A 24,912-nucleotide genomic window follows, 5' to 3' on the forward strand; every position below is an offset into this window, starting at 1 on the left:
ATGTGATCATGTGGTCAAGTTCTAGTCTATAGTGCAGCTCCTCTAAAGGCATTTGAATAGGATCTCTCATGAACAGAGGTGCCAGATGTACAGACAGGCCCAGTGCTGAGAAGCTCTGAAAATGAGTCTGTAAAAATGGAATCAAGGGCCAGCAAATTTAACTCTCTCTGGGACCTTCTGACCCAACCCACACACCTTAACTCACAGGACAATTTCCTTTTGTAACTGCTGGTCCTGTGAACTCTCCACATGAGTGTGGATACGTCCAGCTGGATTCCCTCTGCCTTTTACATCATTGCCGCTAATAACAATTCTGCAACTGGACTTCAGCTGGCAATTGACAGGGATGCATGAGACGGTACAGAATCCAGCTCACCCTTCAATTACCATGTTGGTTTTGCAAGGCTAATGGGGTTAAAAACTTGTGTTTGTCAGCTGAGTCAGCAAACACATCTCAGAGGTACATGGGGAACAGAGCTGTCTAGGCAAGAATTTTTCAGATTCCTTTTGCTGACCATAATAACCACCCTTCTCAGCATTTAAAAGGCCATCTGTTTGGAGTGTGTAATGTACTCAGGACAGGCTGGGCGACTTCCATATCCCTGACAAAGCTAGCTGTGCAGCATGTAGGACCCTGACAGTGTGACAAGTACATCTCTTCAACGGCTTTTTATTCACAGATGAAAATAATAAATCAGCCACTGCAAAGGTGGCTCATTGTGCAAACCAAGTGAATTTGCTCTTGATTCACTATTTCCCTAGGGGTGAGTCCCTTGCTGCTCTGTGCCTCAGTTTCCCCGTGTGTAAACCAGGGCTGATTATGCTTCCCTCCTTTGAGATGTGTAGAGGAAATGTGCTCTATCGCTCATCTAGACTGACACACCTGTGACAGGTTGCCCCCTTTGGGCATAATATTTACCAACGGTCTCTTCTTCTACCAGATCCCACCTTGTGGACCCAGGAACATGTGCGCCAGTGGCTGGAGTGGGCTATAAAGGAATACGGATTAATGGAGATTGACACGTCCCTCTTCCAGAACATGGACGGCAAGGAACTGTGCAAAATGAACAAAGAAGATTTCCTGCGAGCCACCTCCCTCTACAACACAGAAGTTCTGTTGTCTCACCTCAGTTACCTCAGGGAAAGTAAGTATCCCGCCCATGCTGATGCCATGTTTTCTTGCTGTGGGGGGAACAGGCTGGCGTGAGTTTGGAACATCTCACTCTGGACTTGGGTGATAAATGTGGGGGGGAGGGAAGGAAGAGAGAGGAAAGGGAAAGAGTGGAGAAAAGGGAGAGAAAGGAAGAGGAGGGAAAAAAGTGAATGAAAGGTAAATCTAAATTAATTTCATGATACGTTGTTTGACACTGAACACAATTGGCCAGCATTTTCTTCTGCCCCTGACTTTCTCCCTCCTGTGTTCGGAGGGTTAGCGACGTTTTCATGGAGTGGTAAAAACTGAGAAGGAAAGGTAGAAAACCAATCGGGAGCGCTGTGTTGCACAGCAAGGTGTGGGAGAGAGACAAGTGGATATTTTCTTACAAACTGACAGCATATAACTCATCATCTACAGCGTGCTGGAGATGTCTCTTGTCTAGCCAGTGCAGTCGGATACTTAGGATGGAATTTTCAAAAGCATTCAGCAGCATTAGTCTAACTTCACTTCCATTGAAAACCATGGGAGTGGGAAAGGGTGCACAATGAGACCAGTACAAACCCCACCAATATTTTCTAAGATGAGTGAAAATGAGCTTACTTAATAACTTACAACAAATAAGTGAATGAATGGATCTGAGCTCCCCATCTCCAGTAGCTGGATAATCACAAAATAACCAGATTTATACAAAGTCATTTGCACATTTCTTCAGCAAATGGTTGTTGGGCCACATAACATCCCGAGGGTGGATGTCACAAACGAATACCAAACCCCTTGACAGTTACATAACAAATTTGCAGCCATTTAACCAAAGGAAGTGACTTTTCCATGTGCTTCCCCATCTGTCTATATCCATCTGTTGTCTCATGTCTTATACTTATATTGTAATCTCTGGGGGACAGGGACTATCCGTTTGTACAGTGCCTAGCACTGGCAATGGGGGATGGAGATGGGCAATGAAAAGCATCAGGAATTTTGCCATTTTTTTTGCTGCTTACAAGCTATGGTGGACCAAGTTAATCCATGTATCAATAGGTGCAACTCTCTATTATTTTAACAGGAGCTGCAGTCTTTTTATACCAATGCTATATTGTAAAACAGTAGTTGCGTGTACAGATCTGCGGTACCAGAACTGGGTGACTCTCATATCCATCCAGGTAGACCTTGCTCAGTTTGGGGATTAATCCCCAAAATTTGGGCCAGATTCTAAGAAGTTTCCAAGTTTTCTGGGGAGAGTGACTAAATCAGGGCTTGCGGGCTGAAGCCCAAATTTCATTACTGATTCCCATGACGGGGGAAGTTCATCCTCCAGCCACCTGTTCTGGAGGTTAATAGAAGATTCAGTTCCCTGGAGATGGCAGCTCAGTGCCTTGCAAGGGCATGACATTAACTTTATAATAAATATACTTGTCTCATCCTTGCTGCATGGTGGCTCATAAGTCTAAGAACGTTTCAGGAGAAAGAAAGAGGGAAAGAGAAAGAAAGAAGGTTCACACATACCTAACCTTGTGTGTGTGTATGCCCTTTACATATACACACGAGGGGGTTATTCTGATAAAGGTCTATAAAATCCTGTGTGGTGGGGAAAGAGTGAATAAAGAAGAGTTATTTACTCCTTCCCATAACACAAAAACTGTCAAATGAAATTAATAGGTAGCAGGTTTCAAAGAAACAAACAAAAAAGGAAGTGTTTTTTCATGCAACGCACTCTCAACCTGTGGAACTCCTTGCCAGAGGATGTTATGATGCCCAAGACTATAACAGGTCTCAAAAAGAGCTAGATAAATTCATGGAGGATAGGTCCATTGATGGCTATTAGCCAGGATGGGCAGGAATGGTGTCCCCAGCCTCTGTCTGTCATGTCAGAAGCTGGGAATGGGCAAAGGGGATGGATCATTTGATGATAACCTGTTCCGTTCATTCCCTCTGAAGCATCTGGCATTGGTCACTGTCAGAAGACAGGATAATATAAACTTGGGAAGAAAAAAAACTATGTAACCTAAAATTCCAAACAACATTTTGAAATTCCAAAACAAACCTTTTCAGAGACTGACAATTTTAGGAAATCCCATGTCAAAGGAAATTTCAAAAATATTTGTTTTCATTCCATTTGGGCCAAAACTAAATGTTGCAATATCAGAATTTCCTATGAAATGGAAAGTGTGAGGTTTGATCAGCTGTACTGTGGAATAGCCCCCCCAAAGGAAGCAGCGGAAACCTCCCCACACTAGAGTAACTAAGGTGGCGCTTTACATGTGGTAAGGTAATAGGGGCTGCTTTCCATTTAGCACTGGCTACTCTTCTCCCTGACAGAGTACCAGTGTCAATGGGAGAGTACTCGGAGATTGATTTATCGCATCTAAGCAGCTGCGATAAATCAACCAATAGCAGCGGTTCCCAGTGTGATGGAGATAAGCCCAAAGGATACGTTGGTCATTGCAGCACTGGACTAGAGAGCTGGATTCAATTCCTACCTATACCACAGAATTTCCCAGTTAGCATTGGGCAAATATCTCCATTGCTTCAGTTTCCCCCAGCAGTAAAATGTAGAATAGACCTTCCTGCCTCCTTTGGTCTGTCTTGACTATTTAAATTGCAGTCACTTTGGGGCAGTGACTGTCTCTCATTATGTGCTTTTATAGGATCTACTGTCTTTAAGGTGCTTCCATAATACAAATGAGTAACAATCATAGAAATACAATGGCCCAGCAGAATAGACAAGATGAGTTCATCCCAATTAAGCCAGTGCTAACGGGAGTGACTGTTGGCTCCAGAGTGGTAGTTACTCCAGATTTACACTGGCGTATGTGAGAGCAGGCTCTAGCCCCAAAACTCCAGTTCATCTCCGGCTTTAACAATCATACATTTTACTCAGGTCAGATCCGTTGGTTTCTTTAGCCTTAGTTAGGCTGCTCTGACAAAGTCGTGCAAGCATTGACTTTTAAAGCAAGCGCCTGTCGGAGTGTAGGCCAGGCAGCCTTCTGAAGAGAATTCCTTTCCGCGCAGCTGTTCCTATGTCCGCCTAATGACAGTCTGGTTTCTGGATTGCTGGGTAGCTCCCTGGTGGAGCAACGCCTTCGAAGGGAGTTTATTGTTTTTCCAGACTGATTTCCAGCGGATGTTTAGTGCCGAACCTCTGAGCTCAGTACCATGGGGAGAAGGTCTTTTATTTTCCTTTTGTGGCCTTGTTTGTTTCTGAGACGTCTGGCTGTATTACTGGAAGGGGACAGAGGCGAGGGCGCGGGGACATATGATGGCAACAAACTACAGGAGACTCACAAGGAGTTGGAAGTCTTTAGGCTAAAATATATCCCCACTTTGTGGGTGAAGGGAGTTATTGATCGATTGCATTCACACGGTTCCCATCACTGTAGTATCTGACCCCAGACAATCTTTGCCGTATTTATCTTCAGAGCACTCTTGTGAGGCAGGACAATTTTATTATCCCCATTTTACAGAGAAGACAATGAGACACAAGAAAGACTAAGTGACTTGCCCATGGTCACACAGGAAGTATAGGGTGAAACGGGAAATTTAAGCCAGGCCTAGGTTGTGCCCTAACCACTGGGCTAGCCTGCCTCTCTAGTTATCTCTCCACTTTCATAGTGATCCCAGCAGAAGCAAGCCACTGCTAAGCCAAGTCCAACAGGAAATTTCTGTCCACTCTCTCATCTATGTTGTCCATCCTCAAAGGATACTGAAGTTGCTTTGTAGTGAGGGGGGACCCCAAGATGTAGGTTTTCTGGACAAACAGGCAGTCAAACCTCATCTGAAATCGCTGAACCAGTTTGGAAGAAATGGGTTGGGCCCTTTGTCAGAAGCTTCTTGGTAAGATTTCTATTGGTTCCTGTTCCTGGCTGGCTTGATGAAGAGCAGTCCATGAAGAGCAGTATGCTGGCACTGCTGCTCCCAGTCCTGGACCAAACTAGGACTGCACCAAGGTGTGTGAGACAGGGTCAGGCCAGGGAGCTGCTGCAGAGAAGGGAAAAAGCAGCCCCAAAGGGAAAAACCCTGTGGCTACGTCTAGACTGGCATGATTTTCCGCAAATGCTTTTAACAGAAAAGTTTTCCCGTTAGAAGCATTTGTGGAAAAGAGCGTCTAGATTAGCACGGACGCTTTTTCGCAAAAGCACTTTTTGTGGAAAAGCGTCCATGCCAAATCTAGACGCGGTTTTGCGCAAGAAAGCCCCGATCACCATTTTTGCCATCGGGGCTTTTTTGCACAAAACAGTTTTCAGCTGTCTACCCTGGCCCTTTTGCGCAAAAGCATTTCCAGAAAATGGCTTTTGCCCGAACGGGAACGTCAAAGCATTTGTGCAAGAAGCACTGATTTCAGACAGTAGAATATCAGTGCTTTTGCGCAAAATCAAGCGGCCAGTGTAGACAGCTGGCAAGTTTTTCCGCAAAAGCAGCTGCTTTTGCAGAAAAACTTGCCAATCTAGACGCAGCCTGTGAGAAGAAGCAGAGAACGGCAGCCCAATTAGAGGCAGCTGGGAGGGAGCTGGCTCAGGCAAATTGGGGCCAGCTGACTTCTCTGCTGTCTGTCTGAGGGCCTTTAAAAGCCTCAGCAGTTGGAGGCTGGAGGGGAGAGTGAGAGGATGAAAGGAAGGTGGTTGAGAGACAGAGAGGGAGAAATTGGAGAGAGTAATTTTGACCAGCATTAGGTAAAGGCAGCTAGGGAGGGAGCTGGTGGGCCCCTGGCTGGGCTCCCTACCATTGAGACCTGCTGCAAAAACCCCAAATTTGGGGGCTAAGGGGAGGAGGCCTACCCAGTAGTGGCTTGGGGAAGAGGGGCCCTTGCCACAGGAGCAAAAAAATAGAAAGGAAAATAAATAGGTAACATTAATCAGACTTCAATTAAGACTCCGTTTGGGCCTGGGGTAAAGGTTCCAACCAAGCCTTAAGACAAGTTGGCCTGACCTAAGCCCAGATCCAAACACCCCAAAACTTGAGGATCCTATAAAGAACTGAGCCATTGGATTCAAATGCCCCCAGACCTCTAGGAACTAGCAGATCCAGATCTGAGCTTTGCAGCATAGAGCCATCTCCAGTGTTTGTATTAGAACTGGCTCGTCTAACCCTATTGTGTGAACTTACCCCCCAGACCTTCACTGCTTCTCCCAGAACATAGACCATCCATTCCCAACTTGAAATACTCTTCCCTTAAGCTTCCCTTGCAGCCTCTTGTCTGGAAAGATAAAGATTAGACCAAACCTATCACCAGCCCCAACCCTTTCTCACTCCCCAATCATCCTCCTCCCTTCAGTCTATGGCCTGGACTGACCGCTGCGCTGGTATCTTTCTCAAACACTGTCTGCCTGGTGGAGCCTCAATACTCAGCCAGCCAGCTGTGGGAAGCAAGATTTGGATGCTGTTGTGCTATGTTTGGGATGAACTTCAAAAGAAGCCCGAACAGTCGCCTCCCAGCTTTCCTTCTGCAGTCACCGGGGGCAGGTCATGTGTGGTGTCTGTAAAGGGAGAGGCTGGAAAAAAAATCAGACTGTCTTTAGGGCTAGTGGGGGAGGAGAAGTTTGTGGGTTTGAGCCCAATAGTGAGGCCAAACAAAACTCCGGCTCCAAATACAGTAGAACCCTGATCCTTCCAAGCAATTTGGAGACACCCAGAGCCTTCATAAAATCAGGGAGTTGCGTCATTGGAGGAGTGACTATAACCCACTCTTGGGTGGAGGGAAGCAAAAGTATTTCAGGTTCAGCGGTGTCTGAGTCAGGCGGCTCCCACAGCAGCGGCTCAGCAGAATTGTCTGCCCTGGAAGCAGGGATGGATTTGTGGATAAAAATCTCTGTGTGTCACACTCTCGCCGTCTTCTCTTGTTAAAAGAATACAGCTGTAAACCCAGCCCCTGAATGCCTCACGGTTCCTCCTACATGCTGGAGCATTTGAGGACAACCACTGTGATACCCTGTGCTTCAGTTCTAAGGCTCTGCCGCAGGGCAAACTCTGATGTCTTTACACAACAGCGGTTTGCCCAACTCCTGTTGATGTGGGTAGGCGTTGACAAGGGTGAAAATGGAGCTCTCGGTCATGGAGCGAGTTTTGCTCAAGTACAAATGAAGTCAGGGCGGTGGGGGCTGGCCCTTCCTCTCTGTCTCTCTCTGTCCAGGTCTCTGTGTCTCTGGCTCGCTCTCTCTTTCTTCCGCCTTCATTTAAACCCCTAATAGGAACCACATTTCCTTTTCTGTGGCGTTCCCACCAGAAACCTCAGACCATTAGGCAAAGGTGAGAACTTTTAGCAATTCAACTAGGGAGAGTCCTTCTCTTCCAGCAGTTGGGCTTGCGTTTTTGAGTATCAAGTATCTGTAGGTTACTTTTATAAGCTCCCTCACTGCTATTCCACCCACCCCCCTTTGCTCTCCCACTCTGCTGCACCAGGCATGGGCAGCATGTTTAGTCAGAGGGAGCTGTGTTTCTGAGACAGCCAGCACTCCCCTGTCTGGCTGAGGCAAGCCGCACTGTGCTTTGCAGTCAGGCTCCAGGTCCAAAGAAGGCTGTGAAGGAAAGAGGGGCAGAGATGTGGGGACCGTCCCTCCAGAGCTTTGAGAACCAACTACTTGAACCACAAACCCACCCCAGTGAATAGAAACCAAGTGGCCAAAGCAGTCGCATACTTTCCACAGCAGCCAAAGGTCATCGATCTAACCTCTCTCGGCATATATGTTACACTACACCCTTCATTGTGGCGTCTGGGCACATAGGAGGTGCCTTGTACCAAACTGCTTCTTTCCCTCATCTGACTCAACTTGCCAAATTGTCTGTTCACTACCCTTTAGAAACTGAGTGGGGAACCCAAGGCCTGGGACTGGGAGCTGGACGCAGCCCCCGACTTGCCTTGATCTGCTTCCCAAGGCTCGGGGCTCCTCCCCAGCATTGGGGAGCCCAAGCCAGCATCCCAGCCTCTCCGCCATCCCCCCACATGGCTGAGCACACAAAAAAGTGGAATTTCTCACTCGTGTGTGACCCTCGACTGATTTTTCTATGGGTCAGAGGCCCCCGACCCAAAAAAGGTTCCCCACCCCGGCTTTAGAAGTTCCCTGCTGTGCTATGCTTCATCCAGCAGCACCAGGTGTTTCCCAGCTCTCCCAAGGCTGCCTTTCCACACCCCAAACTGGTTTCCGACACTGGCTTGTACAAGGCGATAGTTTGGTTTGTGTTTGGGGAGGGGGGACTATTGGGCTCATCTGGGCCAGCGCCCTCCTGCTGCTGGTGTTGGGACTCTACAGCCTGCCTCACAGGGAGGCCTGACACCCATGACAAAGGCCAGGGGGTGGTGCTGTTAAGGGCAGGTGAGAGCTGCATGGCATGGCTTGGAGGGGGGTAAACTGCACGCGTCAGGGCTCAGTATCTAGCCTCTACTCAGCCAGAGCTGCAAAGTACACATACAGCCCAGCCCCTGGCTTGTGTGTTTGCTGGCCTCCAGGTACAGCCACTTTCTAACAATATAGACCTGGGTCTCCCACTGTAAGGGGGGAGATGAGAAGGTCACTGGGGGCATAGCTGGCCCATCCACAGGGCAGGGTTGTTCCCTACACTGGGTTATGGGGTCCCGATCCCATTAAGAAATCGCCCCCCCCAAACACATACATATGCCCTCAAGAGCGTAGGTTCCTCCTTCACACTGAAGAGCATTAACTGTAATGAGACAACTGTGAAATGCATATTACCCACCTGCGTGCAAGTGCTCTCATGGCACCCACAGGACTTCGCAGAGGATGGGGTCAGTGCTTAAGTTGTCCTACGGCACCGCAGGGCTCGGCAGTTCATAGCCTCAACATCTCTAGGCAGAGTCATCCCTCAGCGGGTGTGGGGTCTGGGGCAACACTGAAGTCATATCACTATAGCCCTGCGTGGATATAAAATTTGCATCCGCATCCCATATCTGTAGCCACAAAAAGGAGTGGCGGAGATGTGCGTTGAATCTGTGGATGCAGATACGTGTGGCTAGAAAGCAGATATCCACCAACCGGCAGGGTTTTAGATCCAAAATTTGTACCCACATCTGTCTCCCGTATCCACAAACATGAGCCGTGGATATCCACATCCACAGATTCAGATACCTGGGGATATAGAGCGGATAGGCAAGTCTCTAACTGTAACCCCTTTGTTTTCCTTCCAGGTAGCTCACTGCTGGTCTACAACACTCCAACCCACACAGAGCCCTCCTCGCGGCTCCCGGCCAAAGAAGGTCAGTCTGTTTTTCTTCTCTTTCCCCTCCTCTTTCTCCATCACATCATCTCTCCCCTCTTCTCCCCCTTTCAAGTCCTAAAACCGATTCCGCTCAGCACAGAGGGGAGCTAACCAAACTGGTTGCTCACGTGTATTTACCTGCATATGGACTGAGAGGCTCCTGGCCTAGGCTCCCCTGTGAATCTTTCCAGAGCACCAGGGTTTGCCTCCCTGCAGTTAGACAGTTCAGGCAGTTTCATGACCCACAGATATCCCCGGATGCAGCATGTCCTTCTGTCCCGGCAGCCGCATGTTACACCTTTCTGGGGGCATGGCAGCCACTCACCGGAGGCTGCTGCTGGTTCTGTGACTGGCTAGACCCACAGAAAGCCTGCAGCAGGGGGCAGCTGCATTTGCGGTTCTGATCCCAAATCCTGTGTTGGGATTGCTATACCTGGAGGGAAAATTACCAGCTGCCCTTCCCCCAGGACTGCTTAGTGGGACTGTGCGTGATTCCGCTCTGTTCTGCAGTGGTTCAGAGTAAGAGTCACATTTTGCTGTAAATCCATTCCAGAGAGGTGTGACACCCACCCCAACTCCCATTCTCAGATATACACCACTCTATTTCCCCTAGAAAACACTTGCGCTAAACCCCAGCTTCACCTAGCATTATAGGGCCTAACTCTCTCCTCTTTCACAAAAGTAAGCACAACACGTTTCAAAACCCTGGACTGTGCACCAGGAATGGCGAGCTGGCTTCCGAAAACTGCTGTGGTTTGAGCTAATAAATAATCTGTCTCCCTCTGTTCCCGCAATATTTCCGATCTGTATTAAAAACAGTGTCCACTTTTTTACGCCCCTTGCATGAAAAGATGAGTTTCCGTGTGTACGGATTGCTGGTAGCATCCCAGGGTGCAGATACACCCAGGCTGAAATACAGACCGCTTGGCCAGCCTGCTCTATTTCATTTTCACATGTGTTTGCCAGGGAATCAGGGAATTGATTACACAGTTGCTGTTTGTATGTGAACAGGGTTTAAGCCTTGGGTTTTGCATGTTGCAGGCACTAGGTCAGTAGCTCTCATTCTGCCCCCTACTGTGTTTCAATAAGTCCTAGAACCAATAACCCCAACTATACATACAATATGATGGGGGGTAATTTTAGATAGTTCTCTGAAGACATCTGCTCAGTGTGCAGTGGCAGTCTAAAAAGCAAACAGGATGTTAGGAATCATTAAAAAAGGGATAGAGAATAAGATGGAGAATACCTTATTGCCCTTATATAAATCGTGATACGCCCATATCTTGAATACTGTGTACAGATGTGGTCTCCTCATCTCAAAAAAGATATTCTGGCATTAGAAAAGGTTCAGAGAAAGACAACTAAAATGATTAGGGGTGTGGAATGGGTCCCATCTGAGGAGAGATTAAAGAGATTTCAGTTTGGAAAAGAAGAGACTAAGGGGGGATAGGATAGAGATCTATAAAATCATGAGTGGTGTGGAGAAAGTGAATATGGAAAAGTTATTTACTTGGTCTCATAATATAAGAACTAGGGGCCACCAAATGAAATTAATGGGCAGCAGGTTTAAAACAAATAAAAGGAAAATGCAGGACAATGTAGCACTTTAAAGACTAACAAGATGGTTTATTAGATGATGAGCTTTCGTGGGCCAGACCCACTTCCTCAGATCAAATAGTGGAAGAAAGTAGTCACAACCATATATACCAAAGGATACAATTTAAAAAAATGAACAAATATGAAAAGGACAAATCACATATAAAAGGAAGTTCTTCTTCACACAGCACAGAGTCAATCTGTGGAACTCCTTGCCTGAGGAGGTTGTGAAGGCTAGGACTATAACAGGGTTTAAAAGAGAACTATATAAATTCATGGAGGTTAAGTCCTTTAATGGCTAATAGCCAGTATGGGTAAGGAATGGTGTCCCTAGCCTCTGTTTTTCAGAGGGTGGAGATGGATGGCAGGAGAGAAATCGCTTGTGCATTACTTGTTCGGTTCACTCCCTCTGGGATACCTGGCATTGGCCACTGTTGGCAGACAGGATACTGGGCTGGATGGACCTTTGGTCTGACCCAGTGTGGCCGTTCTTGTGTTCTTGACCCTATCCGCCTATGATCACAGCGTTTTTTCACATGAAGTTCTGAGGTCAGAGAGAAACTTGTCTGCACCTTGCTCTGAAGCAGGCTGTCTTGGCTTCTGGCAGGATACTGGGCTAGATAGGCCTCCAGTCTGATGCATAAATTCCTTCTGCAATATTTAAATTGCGTACTACAGCTGGAACTTACCCTGACTAGCATCCCACCCATCCTGTGCCTCAGTTTCTCCCTTGTAGGTCCCCAAGTAACTTCACATAGATTTTCATATGTCAAGTGATGCCTTCTTAGGGCCTGGTTTATTAGCCTAAACTTGGACAGGATACACAAAATCCTTCACCCAGCCTTTCTAGCTACCTCGCAACCTTGACATGCAGTTATCCAGGCTCAGGCTTTTCTCCACCCACCTGAAGTTGATCCCCACATACCCTTCCTCACTGCCCACTTGTACAACTCTGCCTGAGGTAAGGAAAACTTCAGGCAGTCCTTGTATTCCCCAGTCAGCCTGGGTCTCAGTCGCATGCACCCATCACATGACGCTGGAACTCTTTCCCTTCCTGTGAAGAGACCAAGGATGTGGACACATTGGAGAAACTCCAGTGGGGGCTGGAGCACACGACTGAGGAGGAGAGGCTGAGGGATTTGGGCTTATTTAGTCTGTAGAAGAGAAGAGTGAAGGGGGACTTGGTAGGAGCCTTCATCTACCCAAAGAGGTTCCAAAGAGGATGAAGAGAGGTTGTTCTCAGTTGACAGATGACGGAACAAGGAACAATGGTCTCAAGTTACAATGGGGTAGGTCTATGTTGGATATTAGAAAATACTGTTTCACTAGGAGGGTGGTGAAGCCCTGGGATAATTTAGTTGGGACTGGTCCTGCATTTAGCAGGGGTTTGGACTCAATGACTTCCTGAGGTCTCTTCCAGTCCTACGATTCTATGCCCAGCTACTCCTAGCACATTAAAGCTTGAGACCAACCCCTCTTTTGGCTCTCATGTAAATGTCCGTTTGGAAGTTGAGCTTTTCTGGGAGCTGAGACCTTAAAATTCAGGTCTGACTGTTTATCTCCCATGCACACAGGGCCAGGTAGTAATTAATTCTTTGTGTTTAACCAGAGGGTTGGAATCTGCATCGCATTTCTGTCCTTAACAGTCTTCAGAGGGGTGGTCGAGTTAGTCTGTACCAGGAAAATTTTAAAAAACAACTAATAGTCTAGTGGCACCTTAAAGACTAACCAAACATGAAAACTTTAAACATTAAAGACTAACCATCTACATGTTTTGTAAGTATTTAAAGTGCTACTAGACTGTTTGTTGTTTTTTAAGTTTTTCCCGAGCAGTCTCGTTTCTCTACAGAGTGTGTAGGTCCCTCTTTGAAACATACAAGTTTGTCCTTTAAATTTGGACTGTTCTCAAACACACAGAGACTCGGTTTTCAGCAAAGCCCAAGGAATGGGGCTTCTTTTTGGTTTTACAAAAATGGGATCTGCTTCCCAACCTGTGAGAAGCCATTTGTGTTAGAAGACATCAGCCTGACGTGCAGGTTAGCCACTGAGCCAGAAGGGGGTGCTCACAGCATGATACTCTTAATTACAAGCGCTCCTGAGCTGATGAATTTATGTAGAAAAAGTATAAGAAGGGGAAAAAAATCCACCTCATCAGCTAGAGACTGGAGAAGCCAGGTGGTAAGAGTATGGAGAGAATTTACCTTTCAGGCATGATTGGACAGAAGAATATCCTGGGGGAGACTCAGGGTGATAGTGTTTGCGCTGTGGTTGCTCATAGAGGCCCTAATGAGGTTTGGAGCCTCATTCTGCTAAGTGCTGTATAGGCACATTATCAGGCCTTGCCTTCAGAATCGTACAATCAAAATACAGAAGAGAAAGGGAATCGGGGTAAAGTCCAGGTTCACACAGGAGGGCCAGGATTAGAACCCAGGGCTGCTAGGGCTATCAGTTCCCTATTACTGGGATGCCCATGCACCTCTCCATCTTCAATGTCCTTATAGCCTCCTGCCCCCTGTGAGCTAAGGCAGTGCTGTTCTTTCCATTGCACAGAGAGGAAGCTAAACCAAATTGAACTGCTCCTGGTCAAGGAAAAGGGACCAAGCACAGAGTTTCCTCTATAGCCCAATCAAATGACCTGACTACAGGCCCATCCCTCTTCTCTAGCTAATTCCCCTGCCACTAGCTCAGGGGTGGGCAATAAGTGGCCGTGGGCTGGATGCAGTTAGTCCCTGACAGGCCACTGGGGCTTTATTTACCTCCACGTCCATAGGTACAGTCGCTTGCAGCTCCCATTGGCCACAGACAATCATTCCCGGCCAATGAGAGCTGCGGGAAGCATTGTCCCAGACTGCACTGCTTCCTGCAGCTCCCATTGACTAGGAATGACGATCTGCACAAACAGGTGTTGCAAGTGGCTGTAGCTGTGGGTGTGCAGATAAATGAAGCAGCCGGCCATGGCTGTTCATGGCTCCTCTAATCCTGATGAACTGCCTCTGGCTTATTGCCCACCCCTGCCACTGAGCCAAGCTGCAGGCTGCTGTAGTATTGCCAAGCCTGAGCATTCAAAAATCGTGAGATGGTGCTTAAAAGCCATGAGAGTGGACAGTAATAATACACTTCTCTTTATTTGCGCTCTGGCTTTTGAGCCATTAGGGCAGGGCTCAACACAGCCCACGGCCCGTTTGATTGCGGCCCATGGGGCAGTTTGGGTTTACACAGGGCTTAACACGTGGCCCGTGGGTGGGATCCTTTGAACACGGCCTTCACTGGGAATGTACTCCACAACGGCGAGGCATCTCCCAGGCAGGGTGAGCTGGAAAGATGCAGGCGGATGGGCGTTTCTAGCCCTCCATGGGGAGGTGTCATAAGTGACAGAACAATTTGCATATATTTACATATATATTTGTATGTATATGCAACCACATTTAAGTTGCAGCCCTCAACATGTGCTGTGAGTATCATTGCGACCCCTGGGGCTTCCCAAGTTGAGTAGCCCTGCTTTAGGGTACAGCTCAGTCATGTTTTCAAGCTGTTCTGTTAGGGTATGTCTACACTGCCACCCTAGTTCGAACTAGGGTGGCTAATGTAGGCATTCGAACTTGCAAATGCAGCCCAGGATTTAAATATCCCGGGCTTCATTTGCATGTTGCTATGCGCCACCATCTTTAAATGCCCCTTAATTCAAACTACCTGCCCACGGCTACACGTGGCACGGACTAGGTAGTTTGAATTAAAGCTTCTAATTCGAACTACCGTTAAACCTCCTTGCAGGTAGTTCGAACTACGGCATTTAAAAATGGTGGCGCCCGGGAACATGCAAATGAAGCCCGGGATATTTAAATCCCAGATTTCATTTGCAAGTTCGAATGCCTACATTAGCCACCCTAGTTCGAACTAGAGTGGCAGTGTAGACATACCCTCAGGGGTAGAAACAGAGCTTTTAAAAATCAAAGCAGAAATTCTTGTTGTATCCCTTGACTCCAAGAACTGGGGCTGGAATAACACCACCACATCTTGTACAACACACAAGAGCTGACAACCCTGGTACTGGCAGCCCATATTTCATCATGGTTACCCCCGCGTCTCAGTGCGGGAACTCAGCCATGGAGGGATCAAGTGATTTTCTCGGGGTCTCACAGTGGGTTACTGGAAGCAGAACTCAGGAATCCTAGCGCCTGCCCCCATACTTGGTGACATTCCTCCCAGGGCTCAGAAATAGAACCGGGGAGTCCTGCCTCCTTTTCTCCAACTGTAAGCACAAGTAAGGGTGTCCTGACTCCCCGGCCCCTGCACAGACAGCACTCTCCTTGCTGGCTGCATAAACATTTGTGTTACTTACAGGATGGCATGACTTCACGGCATCGTTTGCTGCTCAGAAGTCAGTATGGGGAGGGCCTATGTATTTCGTGTAAGCCATGGATCAGAGAACCACTTCACTGAGAGGTCAGAGCACAGCACAGCTCTGTCTCGTACGGGGTAGAGCTGTGATTACCCTGTTTGTGTGCACATCACTCTCACTTTGAGTGAGGTCACGGTAGCGGACACACCGCTGAGTCATGTCACATACATATCAACCAGTTTCAGGTGGGTTTGTGCTTGGCGCGGTGCAGCCAGGCTGTTGCGCATGCTATCACAGTTCTATTTAAGCTCACACGAACGTGCAGAGAGCCAGCCCACATGTACGCAAGCAGGGAGATCCCACCCCTGGCTCGTCAGGCAAACCCAGATCACACATTTAACGAGCATCTGCAGATGCTCCGTGTGAGTGGATCCACAGAACCAACACTGCAGCCCAGGCCTCTTTCCCATTGCACCACCAGGTGTTTAACCTCAAACATCTGCCCTGGTCCCTAGCTTCAGACAGAGATGGATTGCTGCTGCTGGTTACAGGTGCTGCTTTTGTCCCAAATGGAGCCATCCACTTGAGCGGCCAATTCCCTGGCGGCCCCTCCTCTTTGCTGTCTCTGCACGAGCCAGTCGCCCGTTGAAAAAACACGGCACATTACAGAGACAAAGCCAACCCAGCCTTTCTCCCACTGTCTTTCTACTCTAATAGCCATCTATTTAAAAATAATAAAAGCTTGGCTAGGTCCTGTTTGAATTGGAAAGCACATAAGCACCTATTCGCCCACTATCCCCCCATAGACACACACGTGCCCATGGCTGTGCTCTTTCTGTCTGAGGCCAGGTGGTCCTGATAAAAATAAAAGCAAGAGAGTGGGGATTTGGTCCTGTTTTATCCATGTAAACATCACACTTTTCTCGGACTTCTTTTTTTACCTGCTTTCATTGCAAGTCACACAGAAGATGACTGAAAAGGAAGGAGATTAGAAGGGAAGAAATGAGGGGTGGAATTTTTCAGTTTTTTCCCTTCCCCAATTTGTTCCTTGAGTGCATTTGATGGGGCTTCTAGTATTGTTCGTTTCACCTTAGTCAGTTTCTCTGTTTTTTGTGGGGGTCTTTCAGAGAGTACCAAGGAAGATAGAACATTCTTCTTTCAGTGGGAAAGTGTGGCAACCCAGTAAGAGATTTTGGCGGCTATTGTACCCGAATACCATTTTCATAGGATGGAGGGGCCTCAGCTGAGCTTTGAGCCTGCTAGCACTAGTGCTGTGATGTCTCATAATATGAAACAGTCCCTGACCCAAAGCGTCTGCAATCTAAACAGAGAAGGCAAGAGCCTGGGAATTATTACATCTGCATTTTACAGATGGGGACCTGAGGCACCAAGAGGTTAAGTGTATATCTAGGCTGCAGGGGGAGGAGGGGTTTCGGGACACCGGAGCTATCCCAAAAAAACTCTGGCACGTACAGGGAACATGTTTGCTCTTCCGCTTTTTTTTTTTTTTGCAGAAGAGCAGACACACTCTTTCGGAAGCCCTGTCTTCCTCATTCCATGAGGAAGAAAGGATCTTCTGAAAGAAGGTTTTTTTCCGCAATTTGGCCCAGTGGAGATGGGCCAAATTTTGGAAAAGCCTCTTCCCAAAAAAAAGCAGAAAAAGATACACAAAATGCAGAGCGCAATTTGTGTACCTTTTTCCACAAAGACGTTGTAGGCTAGACATGGCCTAAGCAACTGGCCCAAGGTCATACAAGAAATCTGTGGCGGAGAGAAGTATTGCACTGAAGTTGCCTAAGCCTCAGCTGATTCTTAACCACAAGGCTTCTCTTGCTTCCCTTTAATTCACCTTTTAAAATGAACTAGGTTTCAACTTGACCCTTCCTTTGGGGGAGAAATGCTCAGGTTAAAAATCATCCATTTGTTTTCTTTCTCTGATTTACATCTCAAATGATTAAAGACGAAGGAATTTTTTTAAATTAATTTATGCTGTACTATTTAAATTTGTTTTCTGCCTTTCTCTTCTTTTTGAAAATGGAAAAGACTTAATTCGTTTCTTCCAGTCACTTTTACTTTGCAGCATGAGGTGGCAATGATTTGGGTAGAGACCTTGCAGGGGAATGATTATTTGGCTTTCTTCCGACTGAATTTAAGTAATAAATAATCATCCCAGAAGAATTTTGATTGGCCGCAGTTCTTTGTAAAAGCTTTGTTTTTACAAAACCTGAACCGGGGGCCAGTTGTGGCTTTAATGTTGTTTCTTTGTGATTATTAAATTAAAAATGTATTTATTTGTTCAAGAGCGAGGCAGGAATGGTAATCCTGAAGTCTGCATTGGTTTTCATTGGGTAACATCCTCATGTTGTCAAATGAGCCATCAAAGAACATTTTTTTTGTCTCTCTGTCCTTACTTCCTTTCTTTCAATCATTATGAGAACTCTATTCCAGTACTGCCTAAAGACGCTAATTAATATCAGGGCCCCATTGTACTAAATGCTGAACTGATACGTAATAAGAGATCCCAATCAACAAGACGGACAAATGGTGGGAGCTAGAAGGGGGAAAAGAAATACTAAGACACATGAAGCAAAACACGCACAACAGGGTGGTGCAGAGCCTGGAACAGATCCAAGATTACCTGCAGCCCAGTCTAATGCTCACTTTATTGGACCACCTGCTTCTGTGTCTGTAATAGGATCATAGAAATCAGAAGCAGAAAAGACCCTGTTCTAGCTAACTCTACCGTGTAGTTTCTTGTGTCCACTCTAGGAATCCTGATGGAATCTCTAAGGGTACGTCTAGACTACTGGGTTTTGTCGACAGAAGTTTTGTCGACAGTATCTGTCGACAAAACTTCTGTCGACAAAGAGCGTCCAGACACATTGAGTTCTGTCGACAAAGCAAACTGCTTTGTCGACAGAACCCTGTAGTCTAGATGCAACCCTACAGGCAATAACACCTTCTGTCGACAGAACTCTGTCGACAGAAGGTGTTATGCCTCGTAAAATGAGGTTTACCAGCGTCGACAAAACTGCTGAGTTCTGTCGACGTTATGTCTGTCGACAAAACTCAGTAGTCTAGACACAACACTGCTACCCCTCTGAGACAAAACTAGGTGACTGGACAACAAAATGGCAGATGAAATTCAGTGTTGATAAATGCAAAGTAATGCACATTGGAAAACATAATCCCACCTATACATATAAAATGATGGGGATGACATTAGCTGTTACTACTTGGTGTCGTTGTGGATAGTTCTCTGAAAATATCCACTAAGGGTACGTCTAAACTATAGAGCTTTTCCAGGATACCAGAGGAATGCATCTGCTTTTCTGAAATATTTTTTTGGAAAAGCAGACACTTTTTTCGGCATCCCTGTAAACCTCATTGTTCAAGGAAGAAGGGATGTTCCAAAAGAGGGTTGTTTTCCAACATTTGGCCCTATGTAGATGGGCCAAATGTCGGAAAAGCCTCTTTTGGAAGAAAAGTGGAAAAAGATACGCAAATTTCAAACCGCAATTTGCATATCTTTCTCCGACTTTTCTTTGCAGTGTAGACACAGCCTCAATGTGCAGCAGCAGTCAAAAAAGCAAACAGGAAGTTAAGAATAATTAAGAAAGGGATAGAAAAGGAGACAGAATATTTTATTACCTCTATATAAATCCGTGGTGCACCCACATCTTGAATACTGCATGCAGACGTGGTTGCCCCATCTCCAAAAAGATACCTTGGCATTGGAAAATGTTCAGAAAGGGGCAAGAAAAGTGATTAGGAGTATGGAACAGCTGCCATGTGAGGAGAGATTAATAACACTGGGACTTTTCATCTTAGAAAAGAGATGACTAAAGGTGGATATGCTAGAGATCTAGATAATCATGACTGTTGTGGAGAAAGTGAATAAAGAAGAGTTATTTACGCCTTTCACATAACAAGAACTAGGGGTCACTAAATGAAATTAATACAAAACAGGTTTGAAACAAACAAAAGGAAGTGCTTCTTCATACAATGCACAATCAACCTGTGATACTCCTTGCCAAAGGATGTTGTGAAGGCCAAGGCTAGGGCTATGTCTACACTACAGGGGTTTTCTGGGATACCCCTGGGAACACGTCTGCACTTCCACTTTTTTTTGTGGAAGAGCAGACACGCTCTTTCGGAAGCCCTGTCTTCTTCATTCCATAAGCAAGAAGGGCTCTTCCATGGTCAACGGGTCAAATTTCAGAAAAGCCTCTTCAGAAAAAAACTATTGGAAAAAGGTATGCAAATTGCAGAGTGCAATTTGCATACCTTTTTCCGATAAATCACTGTAGTCTAAACATAGCCTATAACAGCATTAAAAAAAGAGCTAGATAAATTCATGGTCCATCAATGGCTATAAGCAGGGATGGTGTACCTAGCCTCTGTTTGTCAGACGCTGGAAATGGGTGACAGAGGATGAATCACTTGGTGACGCCCTGTTCTGTTCATTCCCTCTGGGACATCTGGCATTGGCCACTGCCAAAAGACAGGATAGTGAGCTAGATTATTTGACTCTGTGTGGCTATTCTTATGTTATGGATAATGCAAAGGATTTATTTATAAAAAGTCAAGTTCAAAACACATATCTGATGCATATTCTTACACAATATTATTCAAAATATATTCAATATTTGTATCATGTGTTTCTGACCATTGCCCTATAGATTATCTGGGCGTCCTTTTTAAGAGTTTTCTACTACTTTGAAAAGAGGCTTTAGCCATTGATTAGCAAACAGAAACAGTCAGTTTTCCATCAGGATAAATAGACGAGGTGCAGGTGTCCTGTTTCTTAGATCCCTCTCCTAGAAAACACTTAAGCATCTGCTTAAAGTTCAGACATGCATAAGTGCCTTTCAGAACTGGAGGTTCATGTAGTTCAAGTTTATACCATAGTGTACTGTAAACAGAGCATATTCATTTTCTACTCTGATCATTTTTTAGGCTAAGGGTTTTCAAACTCTCGGTGGCAAGCTGCTAGGGGACCACGACAAATGCTTTGTTCACCTGCGCCTCTGCAGGGACGTGCGATCGCAGCTCCCGATGGCCGAGGATTGCCATTCCCAGCCAAAGGTGGTTGCAGGATGTAATGTCCCAGTCCACACGACTTCCCGCAGCCCCCATTGACCAGGAACAGCGATCCACTGCCAGTGGGAGCTGCAATCACTCGTACCTATGGAGACGTAAGTAAACAAAGCGTCTCATGGCGAGCTACAAGCCGTGACCCAGATGAAACTCCCTGATTTAGGCTATGCCTGCACACAGCTGCAAGTGTACTTCCCAGTAAGAGTACACAGCAGCCCAGGGTAGCCACCTGAGTACAAACCTGACTAACCCTGCCGGTGCACATTCTGTGGATATCCACAGCCAGTGTTATTTTTAGCTCCCCAATTCTAGCAGAGCTAGCACGTGTCTGCCTTTGTGTGCTGGGCCGCTCCCAACTGCAGCGTAGTCATACCCTTAGGGTTGAAAGGACTCTGAACATCGAGTTTCGTTGCTGTGGAACCTTGTAAACTCTCCAATGTGCAGTATTTAGCATCATTGGTACAAATTGTCTTCAGCTGCCGTTGAGAAAGAAATTGCTGTAATGAGAATCATCAGGCTTTTTTGGCTGCAGAACAATTTTCTAGTAAATTAAAGGAGGTTATTCGCCTTGCTCAATGGAATGATTTGGGCCCATCTAGTGTTTTTTAGTGGAGGAAAAGTCTGCTTCTTTTTCCATGACTTGACTGTCTGGAGTGCTGGGTAGGACAGCATAGATAGCAGACACAGGGGAAGACTCTGGGAGCGCATTAACTGTACACATCCATGGAGATGCTAAACAGCTTGGTAACTCCGTAGCTAACTCTTTACAATACTATACCATGCAAATAGGGTTTTGCTGGGAAATGCAAAGTTTTTGATTTAATCCCTAAAAGTTCAGCCCAGCAAAGTGCCCGGCGCTCTGGCCCCAATCCAGCAAAGCACTTTAAATGTGTGCTTAATTTTAAGCACGTACATATTCCTCCGGAGGCTAATGGGATTGTGCCTAAATATACACATACGTCTAAGAGCGATACTGGAATTGCAGCGGAGTACTCAGCACCTGGCAGGATTGAGCCCTTTTTACAAAACATGCAGAAGCACTTCATGTCGACGTGCGAGATTCCATGTGTGATTCTGGGCACACGTGAGTAGTTTGTGTTCCGCTGCAATTCTGTGTTACATTCTACTTGTAGGAGGTAGGATGGTTGTTTGTGGAGTACAGGGGTGATGAGGGCACATGGGGCCACATGTCCCCCACCCCCATTTCTGCCAGGGTTTATATGCCTTACCTGGAACCCTGCTGCATATCACCAGAACCTTTAAATTGTGCTCCTCCTCCATCAAGAATTAGAGTGGTGGATGTGAAGGTTTGGGTGGGAGGGGCCTGTTTGTGTGTTAGCAAGTGAATTGTGATGTGTATTGTGTGTGTGTTTTAAAAATTTGGAAGTCTCTCCTCTTCTCCTTCACTGTCCCATACCAATTTCATTCTTCCTCCCTTCCATGCTTATGTTCAATCTACTGCGATATAATCAAGTCACCATCAGAGCCAACATTTGCACACCAGGTGCCAAAAGTAAGGCTCCTAAACCCAACTATCCAAGAAACCATTACACTCCCTTTTCTCCCAGCAAAGAGAGGTATTATTTTTTGCACTGTGTGCAATCTTATCATCCAGCCGCCTGCCACTGTGGAAGGTTAGAAGGAAAGTAAATACAACATTAACTGGAATTATAAAGGAGCCCTAAATAGTTTCAACTTAGATGCCTGAATATGGAATCAGGAGCGCAGCTTTAGGCCCCAGGCTTTGAAAATTAGGACCAATGGGTCTGCTTGAGCTGTGTACATCTTGGTGTTTGTATGCAGAGTAGGCTTGAGTGTTTGTATGAGCATGTGTTTGCTTGCACAGCCTGTGTGGTTGAAAGGACAGTGGTATGACTAGGTGAGATTGGTGTGGCTGCATATGGGCAGCAAAAGGCCATTTCATGCCATTGGGTAACAGTAAGGGCTGGACAGAAATCAGGACACTGAAAACATTTTGAAGGCATTCTCATTTTTAATCTTTTAAAATAATTTGATTTTGAAAAATGTAGAGACTTTATTAATTGAAGATTCACATTTTTTCAAAATTTCAATTTTTTTTAAAAATTTTGCAGCCAGAAAGAAGGATGCACAGGAATAAAAGAAAAAAAAAAGATACTTCTGTGTTTAAAAATAGCTAAATTTTAAAAAACCCTGAACCTTCCCTGCAAGATTTTTGTGTTCATAAGCAACCATTTTTTGACTAAGGAAAGATTTTCATGTGAAAAATATTGGCCAGCTCAAGTGACCAAAAGTTCTTTATTTGGGGACATGATAGTCCCACTCTTTGTTTGTATGGAGCATTTTTGTACCATGTTGACTTTTATCCATGTCAGAGAATGTGCAGCAATAGCTCTGTGCACTTTTTATTGTCTCTGAGTGCAGGGCCAGTCCACAACATTTTGGCACCTGAGGTGGGGAGCTCAAATGACGCCCCCATGCCTCTTTGCTGCATCAGCAGCAGACACAGTTTTTTACTCTCTGGGTCCTAGTGGCACCTCCCCCCCCCCCAGTCTGGCACCGGAGGCGGCCCCCTCAGTTCGCCTCATGGTAAGGCCAGCCCTGTCTGAGTGTGATGATTTTGTTGGTGCCGTTTGTTCTCTTGAGGATGACATCCAGTTTTAGTTCCATTTCTGGAAATGGGGAGATCTGATGGTTGGGTTTTGGTTTTGGTTTTTGTGTGTGGGGTGTGGTGTGGTGTGCATGTGCGTGTGCGTGCGCATGTGTGTCTGCCTGTGCACATGTGCTTGTGCTTATTAGGATGCTGATTTTGTGGCCAAAAGGGGGTTTAGGATTCCAAGACAGACGGTAGCTAGCTCTCTTGGTTTCTTTTCTTTTTCTTTTTTTTTAAATTGTTTTCCTTTGAAATTCCAGAGTTAGTGTTTTGTCTCCTTTCTCCCTGACCCTCTTCTTAGGCAGCCGTGTGTTTTTTCACCAAAAATACTTGAAACAAAGAATCGTTGTCTGTAAACCGTAGCAGGCAGGAAACCCAACTCACAGGGGATTGCTCTGAGCCAGCGCTGTCCCAGAGCTAGACTCCAGTTCTGTGAATTCAACCTGACAGCTTGTCTGGAGCACTTTCTAAGTAACCATTATCCTTCCTTTTCTCCCAGCAAAAAGAGCTTTTTTTTTTCTTGCCTTGGGTGCACTGTTTGTAATGGTATCGCACATGTGTGTGGGTTACACATTCACAGGCATGTGGTCACTCCCTGCAAAAGCTCTTGGAATTACACAGGCTGTCTTCTAAGACAAGGGTAAATTTGTTTATTGATAATGAGGAGGCAAATGGAGAAATGCTGTGGAGTGTGTGAGTGTGTTGGTTTGGGTCAAGTGTGTCCCTTTTCTCTTACGTGGGTGTCTGGGTGCCTGCCTGCTTTCTCTGTGGAGGTGTTTATGCATGTCTCTGCTGAATAAATATTTGTGGGTGTCTCTCTTTTTCAATGTGTTTCTTTGTGTTTGTTTGGGGGAATGCATCTGTTTTCTACTGTGTATATCTGTGCATGCACCTGTACAAATGTATGAATGTGAATGCAGGCCTGTGTTTTGGCCAGACGTGTATATAGGTGTGTGTGTGCTTGTGTGTATGTGTCTTGGGTATGCACTTACACTTACTTTGTAAACTTACAAAGGCAGTTTTTCAATTTCTTTCAAACCTGAGTTTGGGAGAGATTTTCTTGATAGATATTTTGGCTCCCACTCTGCTCTGTGCACTGGGGCTCCTTGGCCGATATCCAAGCAACAAGCAAAACATTTCTCAGGGCTTGCGCCTTTTCTTTGTAATGTGTCATCATAAGCTCTGTGCCGAGGGGTGGCCAAATCCAGACAGGCATCAAGAAGTTCCTTTGCTGCGAGACTCTGGGATGTTTTCCTAGGCAAGCTCGCACCATGGGGGGCTGTCGCCTATGGCCCCAGAAAAACATGGAGTAATTCCGATTCCTGCAGACAGGCCATTGCTCTGAGCAAGGGAGCAAACCCCAGGCTTGAGGTTTGCTAGCTGAGAGAGGTTTTAGTTACACGTCACCCAGCGGAATCAGCTCCTGGGAGGAGATCAGACAGGAATACAAAGGAGCGACCCACTTCGCAGGAAATGAGCACTGCCCCAAACATTTGCCCACGGCTAGAACCTGAACAGGACTTTGTTAAAGGTGCTGAACTGCTGAGTTTTCATCCCAGGCACTTCCTGCTTCCTGGTTCTGGCTGGTTCCAGAAACTGGAAATGAGCTTCAGCAACAGTGTTCGACTCCAGAGTTAGATCTGGACTCGGATCCAGATGGTGAACACCCAACGTTTGGGTCTGGGTCACCACCAACAAAATGGCCGCTCTTACCTGCAGATTCATATCTACTGCCTTGCTAGCCTCACCCACTCTCCAAGTTGTACTGAGATGCTAAGCAGAAAGGCAGGATGGCCCAGTGGTTAGGGTGGTACCTTGGGACTCAGCAGACCTGTCATTGTCAAGTTTCGCTGTGCCTCAGTTTCCCATCTGTACTATGGGGATGTT

The 24,912-nt window shown here is 46.2% G+C and overlaps 1 protein-coding gene across 4 annotated transcripts in view; it reads left to right on the forward strand.

Annotated features, from left to right (window-relative positions):
• Nucleotides 1-24,912, forward strand: part of FLI1 (Fli-1 proto-oncogene, ETS transcription factor) — a 128,130-nt gene that overhangs the window by 84,602 nt on the left and 18,616 nt on the right. For all 4 annotated transcript variants that reach the window (XM_014572257.3, XM_014572258.3, XM_014572266.3 and 1 more), the window contains 2 exons: nt 942-1,145; nt 9,288-9,356. In XM_014572257.3, the coding sequence (XP_014427743.1) occupies nt 942-1,145; nt 9,288-9,356 (273 nt within the window). The remainder of the gene's footprint in view (nt 1-941; nt 1,146-9,287; nt 9,357-24,912) is intronic.

This window comes from Pelodiscus sinensis, chromosome 26 (assembly GCF_049634645.1).
Source record: "Pelodiscus sinensis isolate JC-2024 chromosome 26, ASM4963464v1, whole genome shotgun sequence".
Classification (NCBI taxonomy): domain Eukaryota; kingdom Metazoa; phylum Chordata; order Testudines; family Trionychidae; genus Pelodiscus; species Pelodiscus sinensis.